This window comes from Hermetia illucens, chromosome 5 (assembly GCF_905115235.1).
Source record: "Hermetia illucens chromosome 5, iHerIll2.2.curated.20191125, whole genome shotgun sequence".
NCBI classification, from domain to species: domain Eukaryota; kingdom Metazoa; phylum Arthropoda; class Insecta; order Diptera; family Stratiomyidae; genus Hermetia; species Hermetia illucens.
The window spans coordinates 73300574-73324298 of NC_051853.1; the positions used below are offsets into that span (position 1 = coordinate 73300574).

A 23725-nucleotide genomic window follows, 5' to 3' on the forward strand; every position below is an offset into this window, starting at 1 on the left:
GGCTTATAGCAAAGTCAACTAAACTTTGTCACCTCTATCATGTGTGAAGTTGGCGAAAGATGGTTCTCCTGACTGAGTGATAGCTTCCTTCAAAGTGACATATCCCTACGACTTCGATGCTATCGTCCAATCTTCCTTTTGGCCTCAGGGGCTTCGTCAAGCCTTATCAGAGGACTAAGGTGAAAATTTCCGGTCCGCTCCCCTGCCTCGCTGAAATGAAATGATTCCGACAAATTTACACTCTTTTATCGAAATATAAGGGGTCTAAGGACCAGGCTGTCGGACTTCAGATTGTCTGCTCTAGCATTTGACCATCACGTCATCTGCATTTCTGCAACCTGGCTGGATGACGGGATTTTAGATTCCAAGCTCCTCGAAGGTTACTCTGTCTTTCGCTGTGGCAGAGACTGCACTGCGCTTGGCAAGACGACCGGTGGAGGTACCCTAATAGCTGTAAAGTCCCGTCTCCGTGCCGAAATCATCTTTTCCTCCTTCTCCTCCACCTACGATTTTGCCACTATACGGGTCATTCCGCCAAACGTATTCCCCTTTATCATATCGCGTGTAAATTTTGCCGCCTCAGCCCGCCTTCTCTGTACGAGGATTTCTTCGAGAGATTATCAGAGGTCCTAATTGTTTTGTTTCCTTTTTTTTGTTTCATCTTTCATGCTTTCTAGTGACTTTAATCTTCCGATGCTCTCCTGGCCCATTACTCCTGGCCTTCCCTCCCTCCCCAATAACTCCACCCACCATTCCCCTCCTCTATTCACTTTCAAGTACACCTGGGACGCCCTCCAGTTAAATCTTTCTAGACACTACATAGATCGTACTCTTGACCTTGTCCTCCCTAACTTCCTGTGTGTTGCTTTTCCCAATCCCTTCATGCCCCATCTTACGTTGAACCTGACGCCCATCATCCTCCTCTCGAGTTCGTTGCTCAGATATCATGAATCCACTCTCCTGTGTCGCTCGCAAGCCTATCAAGTTCCACTTTCGTGAGGCGAAATTCGAGGGTCTGAACTCAGCCTTGGCGGCAATCAACTGGGATCCCCTCCTCTCTCCATTTACGTGTGACCGAGCATTCAACACCTTCTATACCACCTTATTTGATCTTTTTCCTTGTTACGTCTCCTCCTCTCCTAAATACTTACGCTGAAGTTAACAAAAAACTACGTCAAAAACACACTCCGAGAAAGAAGTTCCTGCCTTCTAGAAGTCAGCATAGGACTTAGCTTTTTTTTCAAATCTCTACGTTCTTCGGTCCTCGTTTTGCTCAAAACTCCCTTCCCCTATCTATTATTTTCAACAAAATCCTCGAAGAGAATCATTTCCCGGCTTGTGGAAAAGGCTCTCATCATTTCCATACACAAAAGTGGCGATCGTACGCTTGACGAGAATTACCGCCCCATTTCTCTCCTCTACTTCTGTTCCAAGAACTTGGAAGGATATGTGAAAGACTGGTTGCTGTCCAATTTGGCCACCATATAGTGAAAGAGCAACACGGCTTTATTAAGCTTTATTAACTTTGCCGCCAAATGTCTAAATACACGGCGAGAAGTACGTACCATTTACACTGCCTTCGCTAAAGCCTTCGATAGTGTAAATCACAAGGTACTTCTATCCAAACTCTCACCTTTAAGCGATCCCATATCACTTGTTTTATGTCCTCTCACCTTTCCAACCGATCCTGCCGCATTTCCCGCTCCTTCCTCTCCTCCTGTGACGTCCCACATGGATCTATTCTGGGGCCCTTGTTATTTTTTTTCAACGATCATCCCGCCACGCCTCCCTCCCCTACTTACTTTTCCCTGCTTGCTCTGTGCCGACGACCTCAAGCTGTTTTCCGCTGTATTGTCGCCTATAGACTGTGTTTCTCTTCAGTCTAATCTAGACACTCTGGTTCGTTGATGCTCAACTAATGATTTACCTTAAAATCCTCACCGACTTTCTCACTCTCTCTCTTTCTCCTACTTTCTTAAAGGACATTCCTTATCCTGCTTAAATTCCACACAAGACTTCGGAGTCACTTTGGACAATAAGCTCCGCTTTGACACCCATTGCCTTGAAGTCACTAATCGAGCAGCAACTTTGTCAGCCTTTATACTTCGCTCCTCCTCTGATTTTGACTCCATCCAACCCTCCTTAGCTATCTTCAATTATCTCGTGAGGAAAACCCACGAGTACTGCTCTGTGATCTGGTCACCTACCCGTAACTGTGATAGTCTTGCCCTTGAAAATGTGCAACGTAAATTCAACCATTCCATTTTCAATGTGCCCTTCGCAGAGCTCGAAGTCTACATCTATTCCCCGATTCGTAGGTTTGCCGAAATGATAAGGCACAACAGCTTGGTCCTTTTAAATTTTCTAATTTAAGTAGTTTTTAGCAATAAGTAGTTGGAGTTTCCTGTATTTGTTGCTCATTAAATAAATAAATAGAATAATAAATAAATAAAACATTGTATTCACAAACTCCAAACGTGTTCACCACTCAACCTCAGCCTCGAGTTTCAATCTCTCCGGTCGATAAACTTATCGAGACGCATAGTTTGAGATGATCCTTTAATTCATTGTTAAAAATGATATATGATACATTAATAAATTGACTCTGTTAAATGACTTGTTCTCGTAGTTTTCCTTAAAACTTTACCGGAAAGGCTGGAACTGTTGATATCTATGAAGTCAGAAATCTTGATGATTACTTTTTCATGAAGGTCTTAATTGGACTTCAGTTGTAAAGTAAAATAGTGGGGGTGTTAGAATCAACTAGCTTTGACTCCTTTACCAGTTGTAACTTATAATGCAACCGATATATTTGAGCCCTCTGTAATACTCTGTGCTGTGCTAGTAATTTGCATGTATCAACTATTTAGATTTGAAATATTTCAGAAGGGTTTTTGAGCCAAATTGAAGATATTGTAACAAATAATAAACCTAATGTGTACTTATCTAGCCGACCCCGATGTGAACGGGACAAGGGCTAAAGCAAAAGAAGAATGTGCACTTATCAGAAAATTGAATAACATAACTATCAATATTTGCTATTTTGACCGTGTTGAAAAATAACATTCTCCCTTGTAAACCGAATAGTGGTCCAAGCGAAAAAAAATGCGAAAATTAACTTTTATAATCACCTATCACGAAATATTTATGATTTGACGTTGGAAATATGAGGATATTTATTTTCGTTTATTTGCAGCAAGCCTTTTCAGATAAGAAAGAGTAAACCCTGTCGAGACGTTTACCTTTATTGCTTCTTTTTCTCATTCCTGTTGAAGATATTTTATGGTTTTCAACAGTTTTGTGATTCATAGCCTGCTGTGGTCCAAATATGCAAAGTTTTGTCACGTGTTTTTTTTCAAATGGCAGTGTCGAGATTTCCGAATTAATTTGCGTATTAATACTCAAATTTGTATGGTTCCTATTCGTCATTCCTCCTGGATTTCCTATGTGAGATATGACTCTGCCGTTACAATTGACAAACCCATGGGTGGCGACAAATGTTAAACCGTCAATTTTGTAAACTTTTGAAACCCCAACTTAATGTAGCTCTATTTAAAATCTCATCCGACGCTGTTTGATCAAATAAATCAACAAAATGTACGGAAATGCCTTATGTATATAATTGTCATCATAGACTGGGGCGTATCCTCCTGTAATAAGCACCTAGACTAATAGATCAGCTGAAAACTTCCGTAATATTATCGTTTCATTCAATAGAAGTCCAAACTTTTAAAGCATCCTGTATCTCATTGAAATCATCATAAGATTCTCTCGCAATTTTGGCCTTTCATCACGGTAGCTAGCAACTTAAAATCTAATAAAAGTTGACTCTCTTAAGTCAACGAATCCTTCCGCTTTCCGCAACTTTACTCATGCTTTTGAGATTAGCTTGTAAATTATATAAATCATTTCTCCTGATAAACAAGATCTGTAAACGTTTAGTAAATGCTGCAAGAGTTTCCATCTTTTACTAGAATGTATGACTCAAACAAAAAATCCTTTTACGATCCTGTTTAACTTTATGCGGAGGAAATTGAATTGGTGAAAGTTTGTAAACTTCCATCAGGATATTTGAGATGAATTCTGTCCTATGACATGGTTATTTCAATTCGCAAAGATATAGTAGAAATTCCGCCATCTTCGTATTTTGCTTCTGACTGCACAGTTTTTTCGTTCCTTTCCGTTGCGATAACTGATTTATTAAGAGACAGGAAGGATTTTTTACGCAGTATGTCGATGGGACCGATGGGACTTTTGAAATCGGAATACGCTCAGAGTGAATGATAATATTTCGAACATTGTGAACGAGGCAAAGGCTAAAAAAAGAAGAAGAAGATTGGGATTTGTTATACTATTGTAAAAACTTTAATATTTGGCGATTTTTTTTTGTACCTTGGATTTTTACATTATTTAAACAAATAACCATCAAAAGTTTATACGGAAGTACGCCAACTCTTCATTTTGTTTGCATTCAAACCCTTTTGGTATGCCAGCATACTTCGCACAAAATGTCACGGTAATAGTGTTTTACCTAGGTCGCTTTGACGAGCCTCGGACAGTAAAACAATAAGCACGTAATCTGCTTTATGGACGCAGAGATTTCTCACTTCATTTGCCGAATAGCCAGCTTGCGGTTTCTGGGAGCTTCTGTATAGACTTTCAGCTTTCTTTACCCTTTTCGATTCGTCATCTGAGCCAATCTTCTAACTCAATAGCAATTCGGTCAGATCTTACCCACTACCCAGGTGATTATTTCATGATTATTTGGGATGTTGATGGCGGTTGGGTTGGGTTTTCTGATGGCGAATGTGGGCGCATTGCCTGCGTTACATGGAGAGGTTTGTGACCTAATAGGCTGTTTTTCACAGCAACCATTTTCGATTTTGGACTAACGGGTTTTTTCCTCCATACTTAAAAAATCGTTGCTTAGTCTAGGGTCTAAACTTTCAAGTCATGTGCAATGTCCTTTGCGTTTCGTTCCCTTGTAAATGGGAAGGCCTCCATTCGCCTCAAATATAGATAATGTAAGGTTTGCTAGAGCTTACCAGCTGCAGACATACACATTGATTACCTTCGTCCATACAAAGACCCTAGACGACTCATGGCTCGCCCCTTCAGTCGCATCTGCAATCCATGCATTACCGTCGAGTTTTCTTGGGTCTATTTATGATGGTGCAAGGAAATCCTAATTCTAATTCGAACATTTCCTTTCTGGTTTCTTCGGATTCTATTAGCTGAAAACCTGCTTCATTTTAATTTGAAGCATTAATCGAAGTTGAATTTTCTAGAGGCAGTAAACGTAATCTAGAAACGACTTTTTCGATGATTCCCCCTGGGTTTTGCAGAGAGGCCAAAACCATCATCATCTAACGATTGAATCCGTTATAGAATGCAGCTTCACAGCACGGATTAACCGCCAATCATGACTTTTTGTATACCATACTTTGAGATGTTGACTTTGCTTTGGATCCGGAACAGTTGTCAAAGATCTTCCAAAGGAAAGATGATCCTGTGTGAAAGCTTGCAAATCGGGAGAATTGGAGAATAAGGGTGATAAGGAACGGAGATTTAATATGACCCTAATTTGAGGTATTTGAGTCATGGTAAAACCTCGAATGTGAAAAGGGGGCTCCCCATTATACCCTTCAAGTGATATTTTACAAATTCTACGGCTGTCTCGCAACCTTAAATTTTTCTTAAAAACCAGTAAATTTAGTCTGGTTCTTAATCTAATCTAACTGAATGGACGGCATGCAAATTTACATAGTGCTAAAATAAAATATTCCTTGATTAAATCAGCGATAAAAGCCGCACAATACATGAAGTCGCTTACGCAATCGCCAACCATTACGTATGTTGAAGAATCGTGGAATCAAGCTAAAAACACATCCACAAAGTGGCCTATGTAATGTAAGGCTGTTCATTAACCGAGATATTTGTCTTTGAAATGTCGAAGTTCAAATGAAAGTCTGAGAAAGGAAACAACCTTCCTCCTCAATGATTAAGTGCTGACCAATTCACAAATTTATAGGACTGCGAACTGAGAGGCAAAGAAACCGAACGCTGTTAGCCGAGAGGCCCATTACAAAGAGCTTTATGATAAATTGGACACTCAAATCTGTATCGACTAGTCAAAATTTTCACTCTCAATTCTGCTGCGTTAATGACAAGCTGCCGTACCCATACATCTGTGTAAAAGTTTTTTCGCAGAATATGGTCATGTGGGGTATCCAATGAAAGGGGTCAAATGGCAATTTTTTAATTTTGTTATGGGTAACACATAGGCGAGCCAGGGATCAAAATGTGAGCCGGAAAAAGTGAAGCAGGCCTTGTTCTCAGAACCAATCTAACCCGAAACGATATCTGCTCAAATAAAGTGGTATATTGGTATATTCTTGAAATTTATATGAAAACCACCCTTAAGTTCTTGTTAGAGGTACGACGTCTGTATAAGTGATAATGCAAAACAAATGTTGTTCTGGAAAATTTGAAGGTAATCCAACTAATATTAATAAAGTTATAGTAAGTCAAAGTTTTGCATTGCATGCCAATCTATTGCAGTCCAAGACGTCATTATCATATAAAGAGAATTTTTATGAACAGTGAAGTGCACTTGAACAGTTTAATTTTCCATTTTAAGGTTTTGTGTAGAGCGTCTGTCTGTTTGCCTGTCTGTCCATCACGCTCATTTTTCTCGGAGACGGTTATAGCGATTGACACCAAATTTGGTGAAAAGGTGGGAACTGTGAACACTCACGCATACAGTGAGTTACATCCGTTTATGTCCAATTTAAGGAAGTTCCCATACATGCAAAAGGGAGCTAAATTTTTTTTCATAAAATATAGTCATGTGGGGTATTAAATGAAAGGTCTCTTTCCGAAGCTGATCTCAGTTTTGACATTTGTTGGAAAGGTGGTAAGCCCAACCGAAAAATCTGAAAAAGTCAGGAGGTAGCGACTATATGGTGCCCAGGCTCCAAAATACAATTCTTGCTTTACAATGTATGTATATATATTTCGGGAGCAACTTACCCCTTTCATCAGTACAAAGCTGCCTCTATGCCCGGAAACCCAGCGAAGCGTTACTTTCTGTATGTTGCAACTTAATATAAAACCTTCATTGCTACCTGAATCGGTATGTTACACTTCTGACTCTGACAGTTCCCTAGCAATCGACGCCAGTACTTCCGCCGGTGAAGGAAACTGCGTTATAACGTTAAAACAGGTCGTCGAGCTTCCACTCTGCCCTGATTGGGAATTCTCCGAGAAAATTCCTTTTGAAGCTCGGCTTGCATGTGGCGTAGTCCATTGGGAATGCGCAGGGTTTCCGAAGCAGTTTGTCAAAATGTTTTTACGGCCGTAGAGATTCACTATCCGCCCCCAGGCTCACTTAGTATAACTACACTGCATGTAGAGTTCCAAGGGGAGGATATACAGGAGTATATTGGGGGTATTTGCCGGACAAGACTGGAGAACCCAGTAGCGAAAGCTTCATTCTATTGTACTTATTGTTGAGCGCTTACCACTGCACAATAGAACCGTACGTTAGGATGAGACGAACCACGGCTCCAGAGTACCATCCTCAGCCGGAGACCTCATTTCCTAACACAGGTCCTCTTGCATCCATGGTCAAACCTAGATACTACATTGGAGGAAAAAAACCATCTTTGTTCATTTAGACACGGAATTCGGGCACCATTGTCGCAGTAGTAAATAGCATAACATCAGCTCCGTTTTGGTTGAATTCGTGCTGGGTCCGCATCTTGCAGCCCACAGGAACGCCTTTCCCAACGCTTCATCTCATAATTTCGCTCATAATGAAGGGAAACATCCATGACTCTAATATCAATTCCTCGGCATCCATCTTCATCTCGCTCCTATTCAATATGAGAAGAATTTCATCCATCACCATCAACCAGCGTACTGGCCCTTCTGCTCACAGTTCTGACCAAGGGGCTACCTTTCAAACCAGACCAGATTAGCTTGCTTTTGACATTGATACTATCCAATGCGAAATATAGCCTTGCAATCCTTTTCTAGTCAGAGCTTTCTTGATAGCTTTGGTATTTACGTTGTTGAATGCTACCTCTATGTATATCCAGTAAAGCAGCGAGGATATAATGTGTAGCCACCACTCAACAGCGATAATTATCTTACAAAGCGCAGTTTCTGTGAATTTCCGTTTAAGTAGAAGAATGAATGGATGTTCAAGACGTGCTCTAGTGTCTTTAACACGGTAGAAGTGAGCCTGATTTACCGAAACTCCTTCGTGGATTCATGACCGGGTGGTTTTCGGTATAAAAACCACGCTTGCGAGTCTCGAGAGTGCGATAAATATCCAAAAGAATTGCAGCTCCGATAAATCCATACAGACTACAGCACAATTCCTTCTTGCTGTTTCTGTAGCATGCCCGGCATTACGCCACCTGCGCCCAGTTGATTTTATACTTCGTAATTATTAATTTGATCATTTTACACGACTGGGTCTGCATATTCTTTAAATAAGACTCTGATTTGCAGTTCTCCTCGCTGCGATTAAGAGCGTATAGACTAGTAGCTCCAGGGTCTGGCCAGAAAATTCAGTCTAGGAGCCTTCCGAGTTTTTAATGTTGGGCTCCTACGCTCCTTGGCCACGATTGTACTGAATCCCACAGACTCCCTGGTGTCCTGGGCTTGGACAGATCTCCATTCTACCACGCTAGCAATAACTAATATTTAAACTCTCCAGTTGTCCACCTTGAAAGTCCCATTACCGGCTAATAGGTTGATATAAAGGACCTTCTCCGAACCGTCACAGGTCGTAGAACTGAAGAAATTGAAAGTTGGAGTAAATTGTTTATAATCATCACCCAGTCATCCATGGGGGTCATGGGGTTTTGAAGACGCGGAGATTGGCCGGGGCTATTCTTGTTCATGCGGCAATCAAACGCGAGTTACTGGTCTTCGGGTTCCCTTATTCTCCTTTGCTTCCCTGGCGATGGTTGATGACTACCTCTGACCGCCTGGCCTCAACGTTGATCTACAATTTCAGTGCCAGTTTGCAAACAGAATACCATCCGCTAGCGCCACTCGGAAGTGATTCCCAACTAGGTCATTGATGGGTTTCGCATGGCGTACTTCATTAGACGGTAGTTACTGCTACATTGTTTTGCAGGGTTGTTTGGGGTTCGAGCTCCCACTCTGCTCTTCTTGTTTTATTGCTCGACTTCATCCTGAAATCCATTGTGCTTGAAGGTAGTAAGTTTCGTTTTTTGCTGGTTTACAAGGTGTTTGTTGTTGTATCTATTCCTTGACATTAGCCTGTATTTTCATCCCGCACGCCGACGACCAGCCTCTTCATTCTTTGAAATCGTACTCCGAATATGGATGGCCTTGTTCTGAGCAAGACTAAAGAGACTTCCGCTTATTGTTTTGTAAAGTCATATCTTGGTTCCACAAGTATTTTAATCCCTCGACGCATGCTGCTCATCCTTAGCATGGGGTCGTGTTAACATCTTTTCCAGTTAAAGGAGGACGGGCTGTTGCTTTGGTTTCTGCCCCGCTATTCGCTTGTCCCTAAAATATGACTAGCAACCAAATAATCCTCATCAGTTGAATAAACACTGCCACTTGGTTTTTGTGCACTTTTGGCCGCCCGAAGACGGTTTCCAGTGGCCGCCGCGAAGAGGTCGTGTGAGGATTTGCTAAATTATGAAACTTCAGCATGAAGCAGAATCGGACCAGGCAGCCTATTTGGTATATATTCATTAAATTCTAATTTCTCAAACAGTTGGTTTGCAAGTATTTACTTCAGTAACTAACTAATAATTGTGTTAAGATTTTCTTGCTTTCCAAAAGTTAAATAAATTTTATGTAAGCCAAAATCGTAAAAATATTAAAAATATTTGAATACTTCACTTTGCAGACTTAACTTCACGTGGAAACTACCAATTATCATCAGAAAACATGTTACTGTGGGATTTCGTGGCGATTACATGAAAATCTCAAAAGGACGTAAGCTCTGTGGCTATGTAAAGTCAACAGGAACGTTGTCCACCTTGAACTAACTTTGAGTTGCGTGACACGAAAGGATTGACCACTTAATATGATTCAAAATCCCAAAAAGGACTTGCAAAAACCAACATCGCTGTAGGAATGGATGTGAAAAAAGGTTGGAATAAAGATATTTACATGAACTATTCGAATCATTCCCACGGCAGCGACCAATACGCCATAGCTTCTTCGAATTGGACAGACTTCAATCTCCCATCGGGACTGGATGAAGGACATTTCAATGGAACTAATTACTCCCTGACGGTGGCCGATTACTGTGATGAGAGTGAGTACACGAACGATGGCGACCCGCTTTCAAGTGCTTACTTTAAAACGCTAGTGTACGTCCTTTATATCGCGATTTTCGTGTTCGCCTTTATTGGCAACGGTATAGTGTGTTACATTGTGCAATCTACGCCGCGTATGCGAACGGTGACAAACTATTTCATAGCGAATCTCGCGATTGGTGATATCCTGATGTCTGTGTTTTGCATCCCCTTTTCATTCGTGTCCATCTTCATTTTGAGCTATTGGCCCTTCGGAGCGACCTTGTGCCATCTCGTTAATTATTCACAAGCGGTTTCGGTGCTTGTTAGTGCGTACACCCTAGTAGCCATTAGTGTGGATAGGTATATTGCCATCATGTGGCCGCTTAAGCCAAGGATCACAAAGAGGTGAGTTGTATTGATTTCCCTTCATGAATATGCAGATGATTTTATGTGCTTTCCTCCTGTTTGCCACCTGAATGCCAGCAGGCATTACAATATTAATTCATCAGTGTAAATATTGTATAAGCTGCAAACTCAGAAGCTACGACGTATGCAGGACTTGTATTAAAATAACAAACTTTTGGTTCTGCAGCAGCACAAAGCGATTATCACTTTAGTTAGTATACCAAGTGGAAAAAAGGATGAGTGCTACAGTACATAAATTTTCAGACGCCCGTCGGGCAGTTATATCTATCTATATATGGCGTGGAAGGACTCGTTATGAAAAACTCACAGAGCACAACGTCAAGGCCAGGTTATTTTTGTAACCTCTCTCGCCGGGCCCATAAAGCTTTGGATACAGAATATTTGTGTATCTATTATTTCTGTAAGTATATCTGACCATGGTCAGGTTCCGAGGTAACTTGAAATTTTTCCTGAAAGTCGTATCACACGACAATACGATTGCGTTCGCAGCTCATAAAAAGCAAAAGATAACAACTATTTACGGTAATAGAAGAGCCACATTATTCCACTTAACCCGTTAACTAGTGTCCATCACAAATTACCAACTTTGATATCTGTTATTCCTAGAAGGATAAATTACCTATTAAAAGGAAGAAAGGAAGGCATAATTCTATTTTCTCCCGCATTGAGCAATAACTTACGGTTAGTGACACACAGTCTGAAGGTGCTTTTTCTTACTATCTCAAGATACTTTTTATGTATACGTACGTATGTACATATAGTTGAGTGGTACGTTTGTTTAGGATATTTTTTCATTGTACCTTTTATACGTACAATATTATCTCCAGGCGAAATTTGCAGGAAGACAAGCCAAAAATGACAAAAAGAATTAAAAATGAGCAAAAAACGGAAGATGTTAATTGTACTTGTGGTTCCTAAATCCCTATTTAGGACTATGCCACGTGTTCCTAGTTCAGGTCCACGTTACCAGTGTTTAAGTATGGTCGCTATTTGTCCTGCTGCGGTCGACTCATCAAATACAAAATGTTAATTTGTAGAAATCTCTCATGCAATACAATTTTAAATCCTTCTCTTTTCGGAGAAAATCACATTTAAAAGGTATATGCATATGTATCTGTATCTAAATGATACTAACAATGAGTTGGACTGCTTCAAACTGAATCTTTATGAAAAATGTCGCTAAATAAACCAAAGGAGCTTACGGAGGCTGCTCTTCTAGTGGACCTAGTCCTCTAAGAACTCAATGGTCGGAATTATTATGGGAGCACCGGTGGTGTGGAGCAATATTTCCTCTCATTCGTCATTCTCAGATGCTTTAGAGGAAATCCTTCCTAAAATTAGCAACACCTGCTGATGGGAAAACTTTGGTATCCATGCATCAAGCTTTTCAATTTTACTTACTTATTTTAGAACGTGTTGGTCGTTGATATTGTTTTGATAACCATATCCTACTGTGTTTTGCTAGTAATTTTTGATTTTAGTAATTTTTCTCGAATTCTTCATTTACGCTTTCACTTTCTTTATGTGCTGCCAAAATCCAATGGTTACAAGCCTTCTTTTCTTTGAAAATCTCAATTTTACTCTCATGATCTCGTTCGAAAAGAGAATAGTTCCGATCGATATGGGGTTGCATCGATCGTAGAATAATTGCCAGAGAGGTGTGCTTGATGGCATGGTCATCTTATTCGCGCTAACAAAGATTCACTTGCCAAGATTGGTGTGAATATCGAAAATGATGGGAAAAGATCAAATGGCTGCCGAAGCAACAGTGGCTTTGTACACTGGATGGTGATCTGATCCTGACCCTTCTTCTCTTAGCTACAAATAGGGTACAGTATGTACCATAGGGTCGAAATTGATACCTGAACGTCGCAAAGGGTGTCAGCCACACTTGTGCGCCATTGTTCCAGATTCACTGAAATGTATCTCAAGGGTTTGTAGATTCGGCACTGCAATGTAAGACAGACTAATTTAGTATTTAAAGTCCTAATAACAAACTCTATTCTGGCTCCCAAGCTGGCAAAATTCGGAGAATGTTAAGCGGCAGACGATCAACGATGAAATCTCGGCGCTGTCAAAACAGAGATGAAACGACTGATATTCCAAATTGGAGGTACAGGCTGGAAACCAGTTTCCGGTATAAAATCGTCTTTGATCCTGAAAATTAGCCCTACAATAATGACTATAACGACTGAAAATGGACTATGGGGTTGGAACTTAGAACGTACATTCCGGGACTATCTTTGAGCACTCATTGAATTCATTGGTAAATTTAGATTACTGGGGGATGCCACAGCTCCAAGCACTCAGGCCATTGTTAGAACCATTGTACTATCCCAGTAAATCGCCTATTCAATATCATCCCAGCTTCTGCTTTCTCAGGCTTTAGCGAAACTGAGAACATTCTCCAGAGGCAGAGAGTGTGCAGATTTTTCAATGAAGAAAAACTGAAGGGACCACCTGATGACAATTCCACACCAACTCTCTTGATATGTTGTTGCTGTTAAGCACTGATAATGCAGCCAGACTTTCGGAACAGATTCAAGTGGTGCCATCCCTCCATTGTCCATGGTCGCAGACATTCTTCAGTTGCTAATGAAGTGGCATTTATCTTCGCCTGTAATATAGCCGTCATTTTTCCGAAGGGTCGGGCTAGTTCCATAATCGAATTACCCGAGAACGCCTCTGAGCCCGATCCGTCTTCTGTGACTGACCCTTCGGAAAAGATTATTTAATCTATATTCTGAAAAGACTCGTGGCCATTTATCGCTCATCGTTCGCCTTTGGTGTTTACGACGGAGTATATTTTTTCAAAGACGAATCTGGAAACCATATGATTGACCGGCATCCGAGCTACCGGATGTTTGTCTAAGAATTTCCAAACGAACGCATGATCGAATAATTGATCATTTTTTCACTCTCCAATGGTATCCAGCTTATATGCGTCGTTGGCTTTCCATTTCGCCTCCAAAGGAACGGGGGGTAGATTTAGGATAGCTTCGAATGCCGCAGTAGTCGTACTGCACAGTACTCATTGCTCCAGTGATACTTAAGAAACCGAGCCTCTGAATTTACATTAGAAGCTTCCTGCCGTTAGCAAAGTTGGGTTTTATCATGGATGTATACATCTTATGAATCTGTTGCAGTGAAATTTCCAAGGTCTTACCTATCGGAGTCCTACAGCATTAGAACTATCTGCAGGATTTCTGATATTGTTCCTGAATATAGTGCTTCGACCTTAGCTTGGGGTCGAAATGCACTCTTAAATATTTGGCAGTTTATGAGCTGGCTAAAGTGGATAACGTATAACTGCCCCGCCTAACGTTCCTGGTGAACATAACTAGTCCAGCCTAGTCTAGTGTGGAGGCACCAACTGTGGATTTCATGCAGAGTTGCATTCAAGGGGTCACATACTGTGTCCGCAAACTTTTCGGTAATTATTACGGCCAGATCCTTCGCGAATACTTGCGCAAAAACTTTTTGTCCACCATGTATCATTAAAAGGAGCCGTAGCAGAGGGCAGAGAAGATGTCTCTGTGGCCAGCCCCTAAGACTTCCTGCTTCAATAGACTTCTAACCGACCAATTTGTGGATTTTTCTTAACTCTAGCATTTGAAGGATCCGACTGATTGCGACCGGTTCGATTCCATGCTGTCTTGCCGCTTTACAATTTACTGCCAATGAGTCATAATTGAAGGTACCTTCAATGTCCATGAATGTGCCTAAGGCGTATTCTTTTTCGGGCATCGCCGTTTCAATTTTTGCCGTGAGTTCACGGTGTGCTATCTCCGTGGATTTGCTTTTCTGGAGGGCGTGTTGCTTATGGTGAAGGGGCCACTTAGGAATGAACCGATCCACTAGTCTTTCTAGTACTTTTAGTAGAAAAGAACTTAAGTTGATCCATGGGAAGCTTTTGCATTTCGAATAGGTCGAAATGTATAGGAAAAATATCTGAATGGACCAGGAAATGAAAGCATTAAGCAGTGAGGTATCTAAATGGTCCACGAGGGTACTAAATTTTTGAATGCAAAAAAGGTATAAATGCGAGAATGCATCATAGTTGCTGTCATCCACTAGAATTATGTTGCCAACAATGCAGATTTCAGGTCAATCAAAAAATGAATTGCTGCGCTTCGAGTGACAACGAAAATTTTCAACGTTTGGCTAGTCAATAAGCATGCTCCAACGAATGACAAAGACGACTCATTAAAATATGAATTCTATAGTCGCTTTGGTCAGTATTAAAATGACATGAAGATAGTACTCACCCACTTCAAATATCGAAAAAGTACTGCACCATCGTGGAGATACTGGAGGTCATAGTCTGGAAGTACGCTCATAGAATTCGCTTGTAGCTGGCAATGGTAATATCATGCCGCTTCCCCTATCACCGGATCTACCAAATAAAGCGATGGGCTGGACGGTGAGATGGGATTAATTATATCCTCATTAAAAAGAAGCTGCATTTAGCATCCTTGATCTAGGTTTATACTGCGGTGCGGATCATGACAAGTGTCTCGTCAGAGCAATATATCGAAGTTGGATAGTAAGTAATGAGAGTAGCAGGCTTACACCCTTATCCGATTCGATATTGAAAAGCTCCAGAACGAAGAAATGGCATGGAGGTAGAACATAGCTAGAAAAAATATGTCAGAGATTGACATAATTATTCTAGCTAATCCTTGTCACATTAGCCCTTCATTCCGGCAAAGTAGAAAGAATATAAAAGAATTTCAAATAATCGAAAGTAAAAATGGTTATTTAATATCCACTGTGTACAGTTATCTAGACGTGAAACAAGTTAGACAACAATTTATGAGAAAATATACTTTTGGAAGTGCAAACTTCTAGTGTTGCAAAAAGTATTGTTTAATTTTGTTTGTGAAGAATTTGGAATGTCTCTGGTCTACTACGCTGATCTATGGAGAGCCCCAATCAATATCGTCGGGATCGAGTGCCTCCGGATAAGGATGGTGCAAAAACTTTGAAATGTCATCATAAACAGAAAGTTACGGCAGTCATTTGTTTAATTTGGGATAATAATTATTATCTTAGTGATTTTAAGAGTCTAAGTGATCCAATTTTGATAAGCCGTTCGTTTGTAATTTGTCCCGAATATCCTCATTTCGACTCAACCTCAAAAAAGGAAAACGTGGTTCTTAATAACACGACGATTGCACCTACAAAAAATTAAAAGGCAGACGAAATCAAACAACAGATTTTAAGTGACCTTGCTAATGAAACAAGAAAAGATCCAAATAAAACAGTGGATGAAAGTTTGAAAAGGGAGATTTTATGATATTATTGTGCAGTTAAATACTGAACTCATGGATAAGCTTAGCTGATCTTAAAAGACATTATTGCAAAAGAAAAGAGTAATAGTCAGCAACCAATTAAGACCTTTTCAGAAACTTTTAGATTTTCTACACCATAACCTAAAAATTACCTAAAATTATTATTGAACAGAAAAATATTGAAGATAAGAGTAATTTGAACGAATCTGTGAATCTTTGTCTTATTAAAAAAAAATCTATTGAAACTAAACAAATGCACATAACAAGCAAAAGGATGAGTTAATATTACATTGCCTCAATGAAGAAAAGAAAGAAAAAATATTATAAAGGCAGAAAAGGTGCTTCAAAGTAAATTATTAAAAAACTACAAAATAGAAAAAGAAAAACTATTAAAAAGTAAATTACAAATAGTTGGGATTGACAAAAAGCAAATTTTGATAAAACAATGCGAGATTTAGACATATTTTTTTACGTTTTAAGTGAAAAATGCCAAGTATTACATATGTATTCCAATAATTAAGGTTGGCTCAGTGCTATAATTAAAGTGTCATTTGAATTATATAAAAATATTAAAGAAAATTGTTCTAGAGTCTTCATTGGGTATCAAAGTTGTGAAGCGTATGACATTATTAATGCTAGACCATGTTTCAATTATGGCAGATTTGGGTTTAATGGTGTACAATGTAATAATGATTCCGTGCGCCTAAAATGTGCCAGAAGAAGTAAGATAAGATAATGCAATAATACTCTGAGCCAATGGGCAAACTGCATTTACCATAATAAGGGCTTCAAAAATTTGATATGGTACATGTGACAACTGACTATGTCAATTTCTGAAAAATAAACTAAGTAAGAGGAAGTGTAGAATCGACTGATTATCCAATGATGCCAATTTTATCAAGATACATCGGCAATTTCTAAACCTTCATAACAACAATATAATTCACTGGCATCTAAGAACAGTTCAAGAAACTCAAGAAACTCAATCAATAGAAGTAAGAAATGAATAGTTTTCTGGGCGAAGATAATGGAATATTAAACAAGTCGGGAAACCGGAAGCTGGACGCTTCAGGTACGAAAGGTTTTGTGTATTTCTTAGTACGTAGCACGTAATATATCCATATATTATGTGAGAATATCCACTATCGCATGATATTGACATTCATAGTCTTGAATTTGCCAAGAAGCCAGAACTTTGACGTATTATAACTTTGTTAGTAATAATGGGATTTCCACCAAACTTGGCAAGATCATGCTCTATGTTATACTCTATATTGTTGTGAAATTTTGTCGTGCTAGCATGAACTTAAAGGGGGTTTTGCAGTCAATTATTAAAAATTATGGTAATATACTATTATTAACTTTATTTGTACAGATATCATTATGGAAGGTATTTTGGAGCCCAGGCACCATATAGTGGCAGCCCCCTGATTTTTTTCAGATTTTTTGGTTTGGTAGTTTCTGAGAATGGCCCCCTTAAAGGAATGAGCACTTTCAACCCCCCGCACTCCCCACCTTTCCAACAATTGTCAAAACTAAGACCAGCTTCGAAAAGTACTAATCGAGACCTTTCATTTGATACCCCACATGACTATATTTGATGAAAAAAAAATTTACACCCTCCTTTTGCATGTATGGGGACCCCCCCTTAAATTCAACGTAAAAGGATGTAACTCACTGTATGCGTGAGCGTTCACAGTTCCCACCTTTCTACCAAATTTAGTGTCAATCGCTACAACCGTCTCCGAGAAAAATGCGTGTGACGGACAGACAGACAGACAGACAGACAGACAGACAGACAGACAGACGGACAGACAGACAGACAGACAGTAAACCGATTTTAATAAGGTTTTGTGTTTACACAAAACCTTAAAAAGAAAATTATTTTTTCTGACTTATTATCTTGTAATGAAAATTTAAATGAGCACGATAGTTTAATTTTATATGTACACGTTAGAAGGTTAAATTCGAATTATTATAAATTTGCAAATCTTCTTTGAAAGATTAAAAAATAAACCAACAATTTTAGTATGTTCTCGAATTTAGAATTCTATAATTACTACCAAGTACCCGATTATAAAACTTTTTATAATAATAGCCTGGTTCAAGTTAAAATCGTCAACTTATTATTATATATCAAAGAAAATTTAAAAGAGACTACAAAAAATGGGAATATGGGGATTAAATATTTTTTTCTAAATTTGAACTGTGCAATAACATTTATGTTGAAATCTGTGGTTTGTATAGATCACATGATCTATCCAAAAGTAAATTTATATACTACCTAAAAGAGTATTTGATTAGTTGTCAAAACAGTACAAATCATTTTATTATTGGAGATTTCAACATTGATTTATCAGAATGAAATCTGATAAGTCAGGAACATCTATATAATCTTTTGGTAACAGGTTACATCCCCTGTTGTCAAGATATTACAAGATCTTCTGATAATGCAAATGGAGGGTTTTGCATTGATAATAGTTTTGTTAAAACTGATATCCTTCCCTTTGAATGTATTAGGGTAAGTACTGTTTTTTCAGATCATTATGCTCTCCTTGGTGCAATTAAAGAACGAATTGATAAGGGAGCCGATAAAACTTGATATAGTATTAATTATAAAAAGCTAAGAATAATTGTAAATAAAAGAAAATGGAATGGATTTCTGAATTGAATTATTAATAAATAAATGAAATTAAATATTGCGTCTTCAATTCCAGATACAAAAAGACTAATATTAAATATAATTCTAAGAATACACCTAGAAAATAATGGATAACAAGTAAAATCTGGAAATTAAACCCAAGTAATTAGAACTTAAAGAATGAATATAGAAAACATGCCAAATATTAGATAAGGTGGTTGCAATTGCAAAGATAAAATACGATAAAGATATAATACAACGAAATAGTAATAATAATAAAAAGTTATGGAGTATTATTAACCAAAAATTGAGCAAAAAGGAGAAACTGTAAAGGAATTGATTGCCTAATAAGTGATGATGGTGTAGAAATTGATAATGCGAATGATGTTGTTAAAAGACCATTTACAAATCAATATAGTATTTCCTTTAATCCGACATCTAAAGATGAAATTAAACATATAAGTGATAATCTAAAAGATAAAGTTGGTGGGATTAATGATATACATTCGAGAGCATTCTATCTATCAACTATCTTTGCATGTATAGCGGAACCTACAGCAAACATTTTTAATCTATATGTAAAAGTTTCTGTCTGGCTAATTGTTTTGAAAAAGCCAAAGTAGTGTCAATTTTTAAAACCAATGATGGCAGCAAAACTAAAAACTACAGGGCGACCTTTTAATTTCTAATATTGCAAAGATATTCGAAAAAACTCATTTATGATAGAATCTTGAAATTTCTAAAAGAAACCTTAATATATTGTCTAAAAAACAATTTGGTTTCATTAAAGGAGTAGGAACCAAAGATGCCTTAGCTACATTGCAAATGTTCTATATAATTGTTTGGACAAAAGTAAACCAGTTATAGTAACTTTCCTTGATTTAGCGAAAGCGTTTGAAACTATCAACCATGAAATATTATTAGATAAAATAATATAGGGAATAAGAGATAATGCACTTAAACTACTAAGTAGTTCTCCAACAAATAGACAGCAGAGAGTAAAAGTAGAAAGTATATTTAGTGATTATAAAGAAATTAAAACTGGAGGGCGGCAAGGTACTATATTAGGTTCATTACTTTTCATTCTATATGTAAATAATCTATTAAGAAAAATAACTACGGAAAGTGTTCTACTAGAGTACTTACTGATATTGAAATAAAAATTAAAGACCAATCACTAAACAAGGTTAAAACTGTAAATACCTAGGAATTATAAATGATTCCAACTTGAAATGGAATAAGCACAGTGAATATATAATCAATAAAACCAAATATCTTATTTTCGTTTTTTAGACAATATATAAATTTATGGAAAAAAACTCTTCTGGTACTGTATTGTGCTATCTTTCAAAGTATTATAGGCTATTGAATAATTGCTTGGGGTGGAGCGTATTCAAATAATCCAAATTTGCTACAACGGCTTCAGAATAAATTAGTAAAAATTATAAACAAATGTAATTTCGTACAATGTGCGTATCCACTAAATCTGGAACAACTGTTTTATTTAAGAGCAATTTTACACCACTATAATGAACTTAAAATAAGCTATGAAGTATCAACAAGTAGAACTAGAAATAAAAGCCATTTATTACTAAAAATTTTTAAAATTATTAGCAGTAAAAATTGTTGTATTATTGCAATTAAAATATTTAATAAGTTTCCTAATGAATATAAAGTATTTAAGGAGAATTTCAACAAAAAGTATAGAAAGATTTAAATGAAATCCTGGATTATAGAAAATATATAAGAATTTGAAATTTTTATTTTTGAATGTAGTCTATTAGTAAATGAAATTTTGTATTTTTTTAGTTTATAAATAATAACTTAGTTTGTAAGACACTAGGTCTTACACACAGGTATTACTATACCTCTGTCGAAATTAGTATTACCATTACTTATTTAATAATAAACTAGTAAATGAATAAATAACTTTTCCACGATCAGTGCAACCCCATAACGGTTGCGGAAATGAGGATATCCGCGATCGTTATAGAGTTGCACCGATCGTGGAAAAGTTGCTAGAGAGGCGTCTTCGACGGTATGGTTATGTGGTTCGTCCTAACGACAATTCACTCGGCAGGCCGAAACAACGGTGGCTTGATACGCTGGAAGTGGATTTAAAAGCCTGAAGATTACACCCAGATCAGGCATTCCATAGAGCCAAATGGCAAAACCGAACCGATCACCAACCCCGCTTGTGAACGGGAAAAAGGCTGAAGAAAAAGAAGAAGAAGAGGAGGGAAAGGAATTGATAAGCTCATAGCGACTGAACTAACACAATACAAACACAGAGATTCATGACAATTGGAATTGGAATCCAGAGCAACGAAATTGAGAGCTTGACGGCCTTCCACAAAAAGAAAACTAGTGAAAGGTCTGTGTACGGGTCGGCCAGTATCTAAGTGCAAGCCATCGCCACCATATCACTTCAGTGGAACTTCCCTGAGGTGATGGCAGATGCGTAGGGTCAACTTTCACCACCTTTTCTGCTTTCGGAACAGCTCTGCGTTTGCGATTGTCCATAGCTAACATGGATGGTCTTTGCACGCGAATATCCATATTCGTAACAGATTGGTCGCAATTGTATGGTTAAATGGATATACTTGACATATTCGTAGGTCTGCTCAACAATTATCCTGGTCGCTACTCAACTATATCCATCATGCAATCACATTAGCAGCTTTATTGACATTACCTATGCTTTCAACTACATTTTTTCGTTGACTTTATCTATCTCATTTATGCATGACTTTTCTAACAGAGGTACTGAAAGCCATTGCATAATTTAACTTAGCGTTTGAGTCAAGGTGCGCTTCTTTTCTACTATTTATTAGTTCATTGTATGCAATGAATAAAGCCCCTACAACAGAATGTGGCTTTTTCGAATGATAGTAATCGGCAACCAATTTTTAACAATAGCAAGGGAGGACTTCCATTGACGTAATTCTTATTTAATACAAGGTCACTCTATACACTAGTGATCGCTACCAATCTTGGTCTTGAGTCCATCAAATTGGCTCAGAGCCATTGCAAGGTTTTTTTCTCTCATCATTAGATTCAAAGACATTTTCCCGGCTTCTCCCAGATCAAAAACATGCTCTAGAGCAAATTCATCTTCCATATTATGAATGAAAGTAAACGACAAGTAATTGCATCAAATTGCGGCAAAAAATTTCCAATGGTTCCAGGAACAATTTTCTCGCTTCCCGTTTAGCCTTACTCCTATGAATCAGGAGTCGTGCTTGCTTTGATGTAGAACCTGCGAGTGAAAAGTCTATGAAATTGCGTAACAAGTAATTACTTTTCCGAACAGTTTACTAAGCAAGCTGGCGAGAGCTTTTAATGAAACACGTAGCCTTCATCAGTAGATTGGATTTAAGGGAAAGCTGTTGCCATTGAGTGGGAACTTGTCATCCCTTTTTGAAATTCGGGAGCGATGAAAATGCTTCATATGCAAATTGATACTGATTTTGTGTAAATTTGAATGACAAGATATTTCAATTGAGGTAAAGTTTCCTTGCTATGTGTATTTCCGCCTGTCCATTATTTCTGGCTGATCACCAATGAATGGGTTAACCTAAAAAGGATCTAATTAAAAATAGTCACTCTCTGTAATTTCAATACTTTGACATGAATAAAAATTTTAATTTATAAAACTAATAAAACTCTTCTTAAAATTTCTATAGAATCAGATAAAAAAGCTTTTGAAAAGGTGAACAGAATCTGCTAGCCTTCAAAATAAGTATCACAAATGCTTTAAAGTCATTTGGAGGCTACAAGAATTTTTCTTTCATAATTTCATAATTGAGGGTCCTATTTTACTAGGACGATGGTGTGAAAAATAGGATGAAATCAAACGATACTGTTAAAAATTAAGTGGTGTGGGCAATTTTATGCAAGATAAGGATTCATCAATGAAGAGTGATCACAAACATGCATTTTTTAAAGAGAAATCAACCATAGCACATTGCCCTTGATTCTTTTTATATATGCTAATGTTGTGTAGGCGTTGACAATTAATTAGCTAGATCCTTTTCATGCCAAAGCGATAAGAGCAGCAAGTAGATGAGTGGCGGTACTACTAAAAGAACTTTGGGCAGTACAACTTAGAGCAGTATAGTTAACAATTTGTTCCCATTTATCAATTGATTCTTCTTTTCCTCCCTTAGCCTTTATCCCGCTCGGTAGTGGTGTTGACTTATTCAGACTAGATTCACAACTGTTTTTGACCACAGGCTTGGCCAACCTACAGGCTATCAAGTTGCCATCTAGCCTATCGACCGATCGTTACTTCGGGAGATCTTTGCTTCGTTTTCCTTCCTCAAAGTAGGAATTTTAGGGTAATTTTAGCATGCGAGCTTCCGTTACCGTGGATTATATAAGCATAGCATCGAAGGCGACTTTCTCCCAATTTTTCTTCGATTGGTGCAACCCTAAATGGATCGGGGATGTTTTTATTTCGAAGATGATCGTAGCGGGTAAAGGTACTGATTCAGCGCAACATATTTATCTCTATTATGGCGAGCCGGCATTCATTGTATTTGGCGGACGGCCAGTACTTTAAACCGTAGAAGGCGACGACATTGTGATATATCATATTTTGGATTTGAAACGTTCATTAATACATCGATCGTGATAGTGCCCGTTTTATTGGTGTATGTCTGTTTAGGTCGTTGGACATTGTGTGTTTTTCATGGCAGCGTCTATGACATCAAGAAAGACTAGGCCCGAGCGGACGTTCCGTTGATGAACAGCCACGGTGATGAAAAGCACGGAGCAATTTTAATCCAGAATTTAATCCAGCGCACAAATTCCTTTGACTATTAGTGTTGTCATAAAACACACCAGATTAGTTGATGTGGCGCACAGGCAATGTTTCCCACGGTGTTTCCCTTTGAGTAGCTGCATATTGTAAGTTAGGTCATTCGTTCCGCTGTTCTTAGCAAACTCAGCTTGGTTTACTACGAATTGGGTAATGTTGCGTTGATGATGATGTTGACTAAGTTCTTCGGTTGAAATCTGTTCAAAGTATTACCACCATCTGTCCGTAGCGGGTCATCGGT

General features: G+C 38.2%; 1 protein-coding gene across 2 annotated transcripts in view; it reads left to right on the forward strand.

Moving 5' to 3' along the window:
- The first annotated feature begins 9909 nt into the window (after positions 1-9909).
- The window catches only part of LOC119657389 (RYamide receptor-like), a 290267-nt gene continuing 276451 nt past the window's right edge, over positions 9910-23725 (forward strand). For both annotated transcript variants that reach the window (XM_038064274.1, XM_038064275.1), the window contains exon 1: positions 9910-10706. In XM_038064274.1, coding sequence (XP_037920202.1) covers positions 10135-10706 — 572 coding nt within the window. In that variant the 5' untranslated portion in view covers positions 9910-10134. The remainder of the gene's footprint in view (positions 10707-23725) is intronic.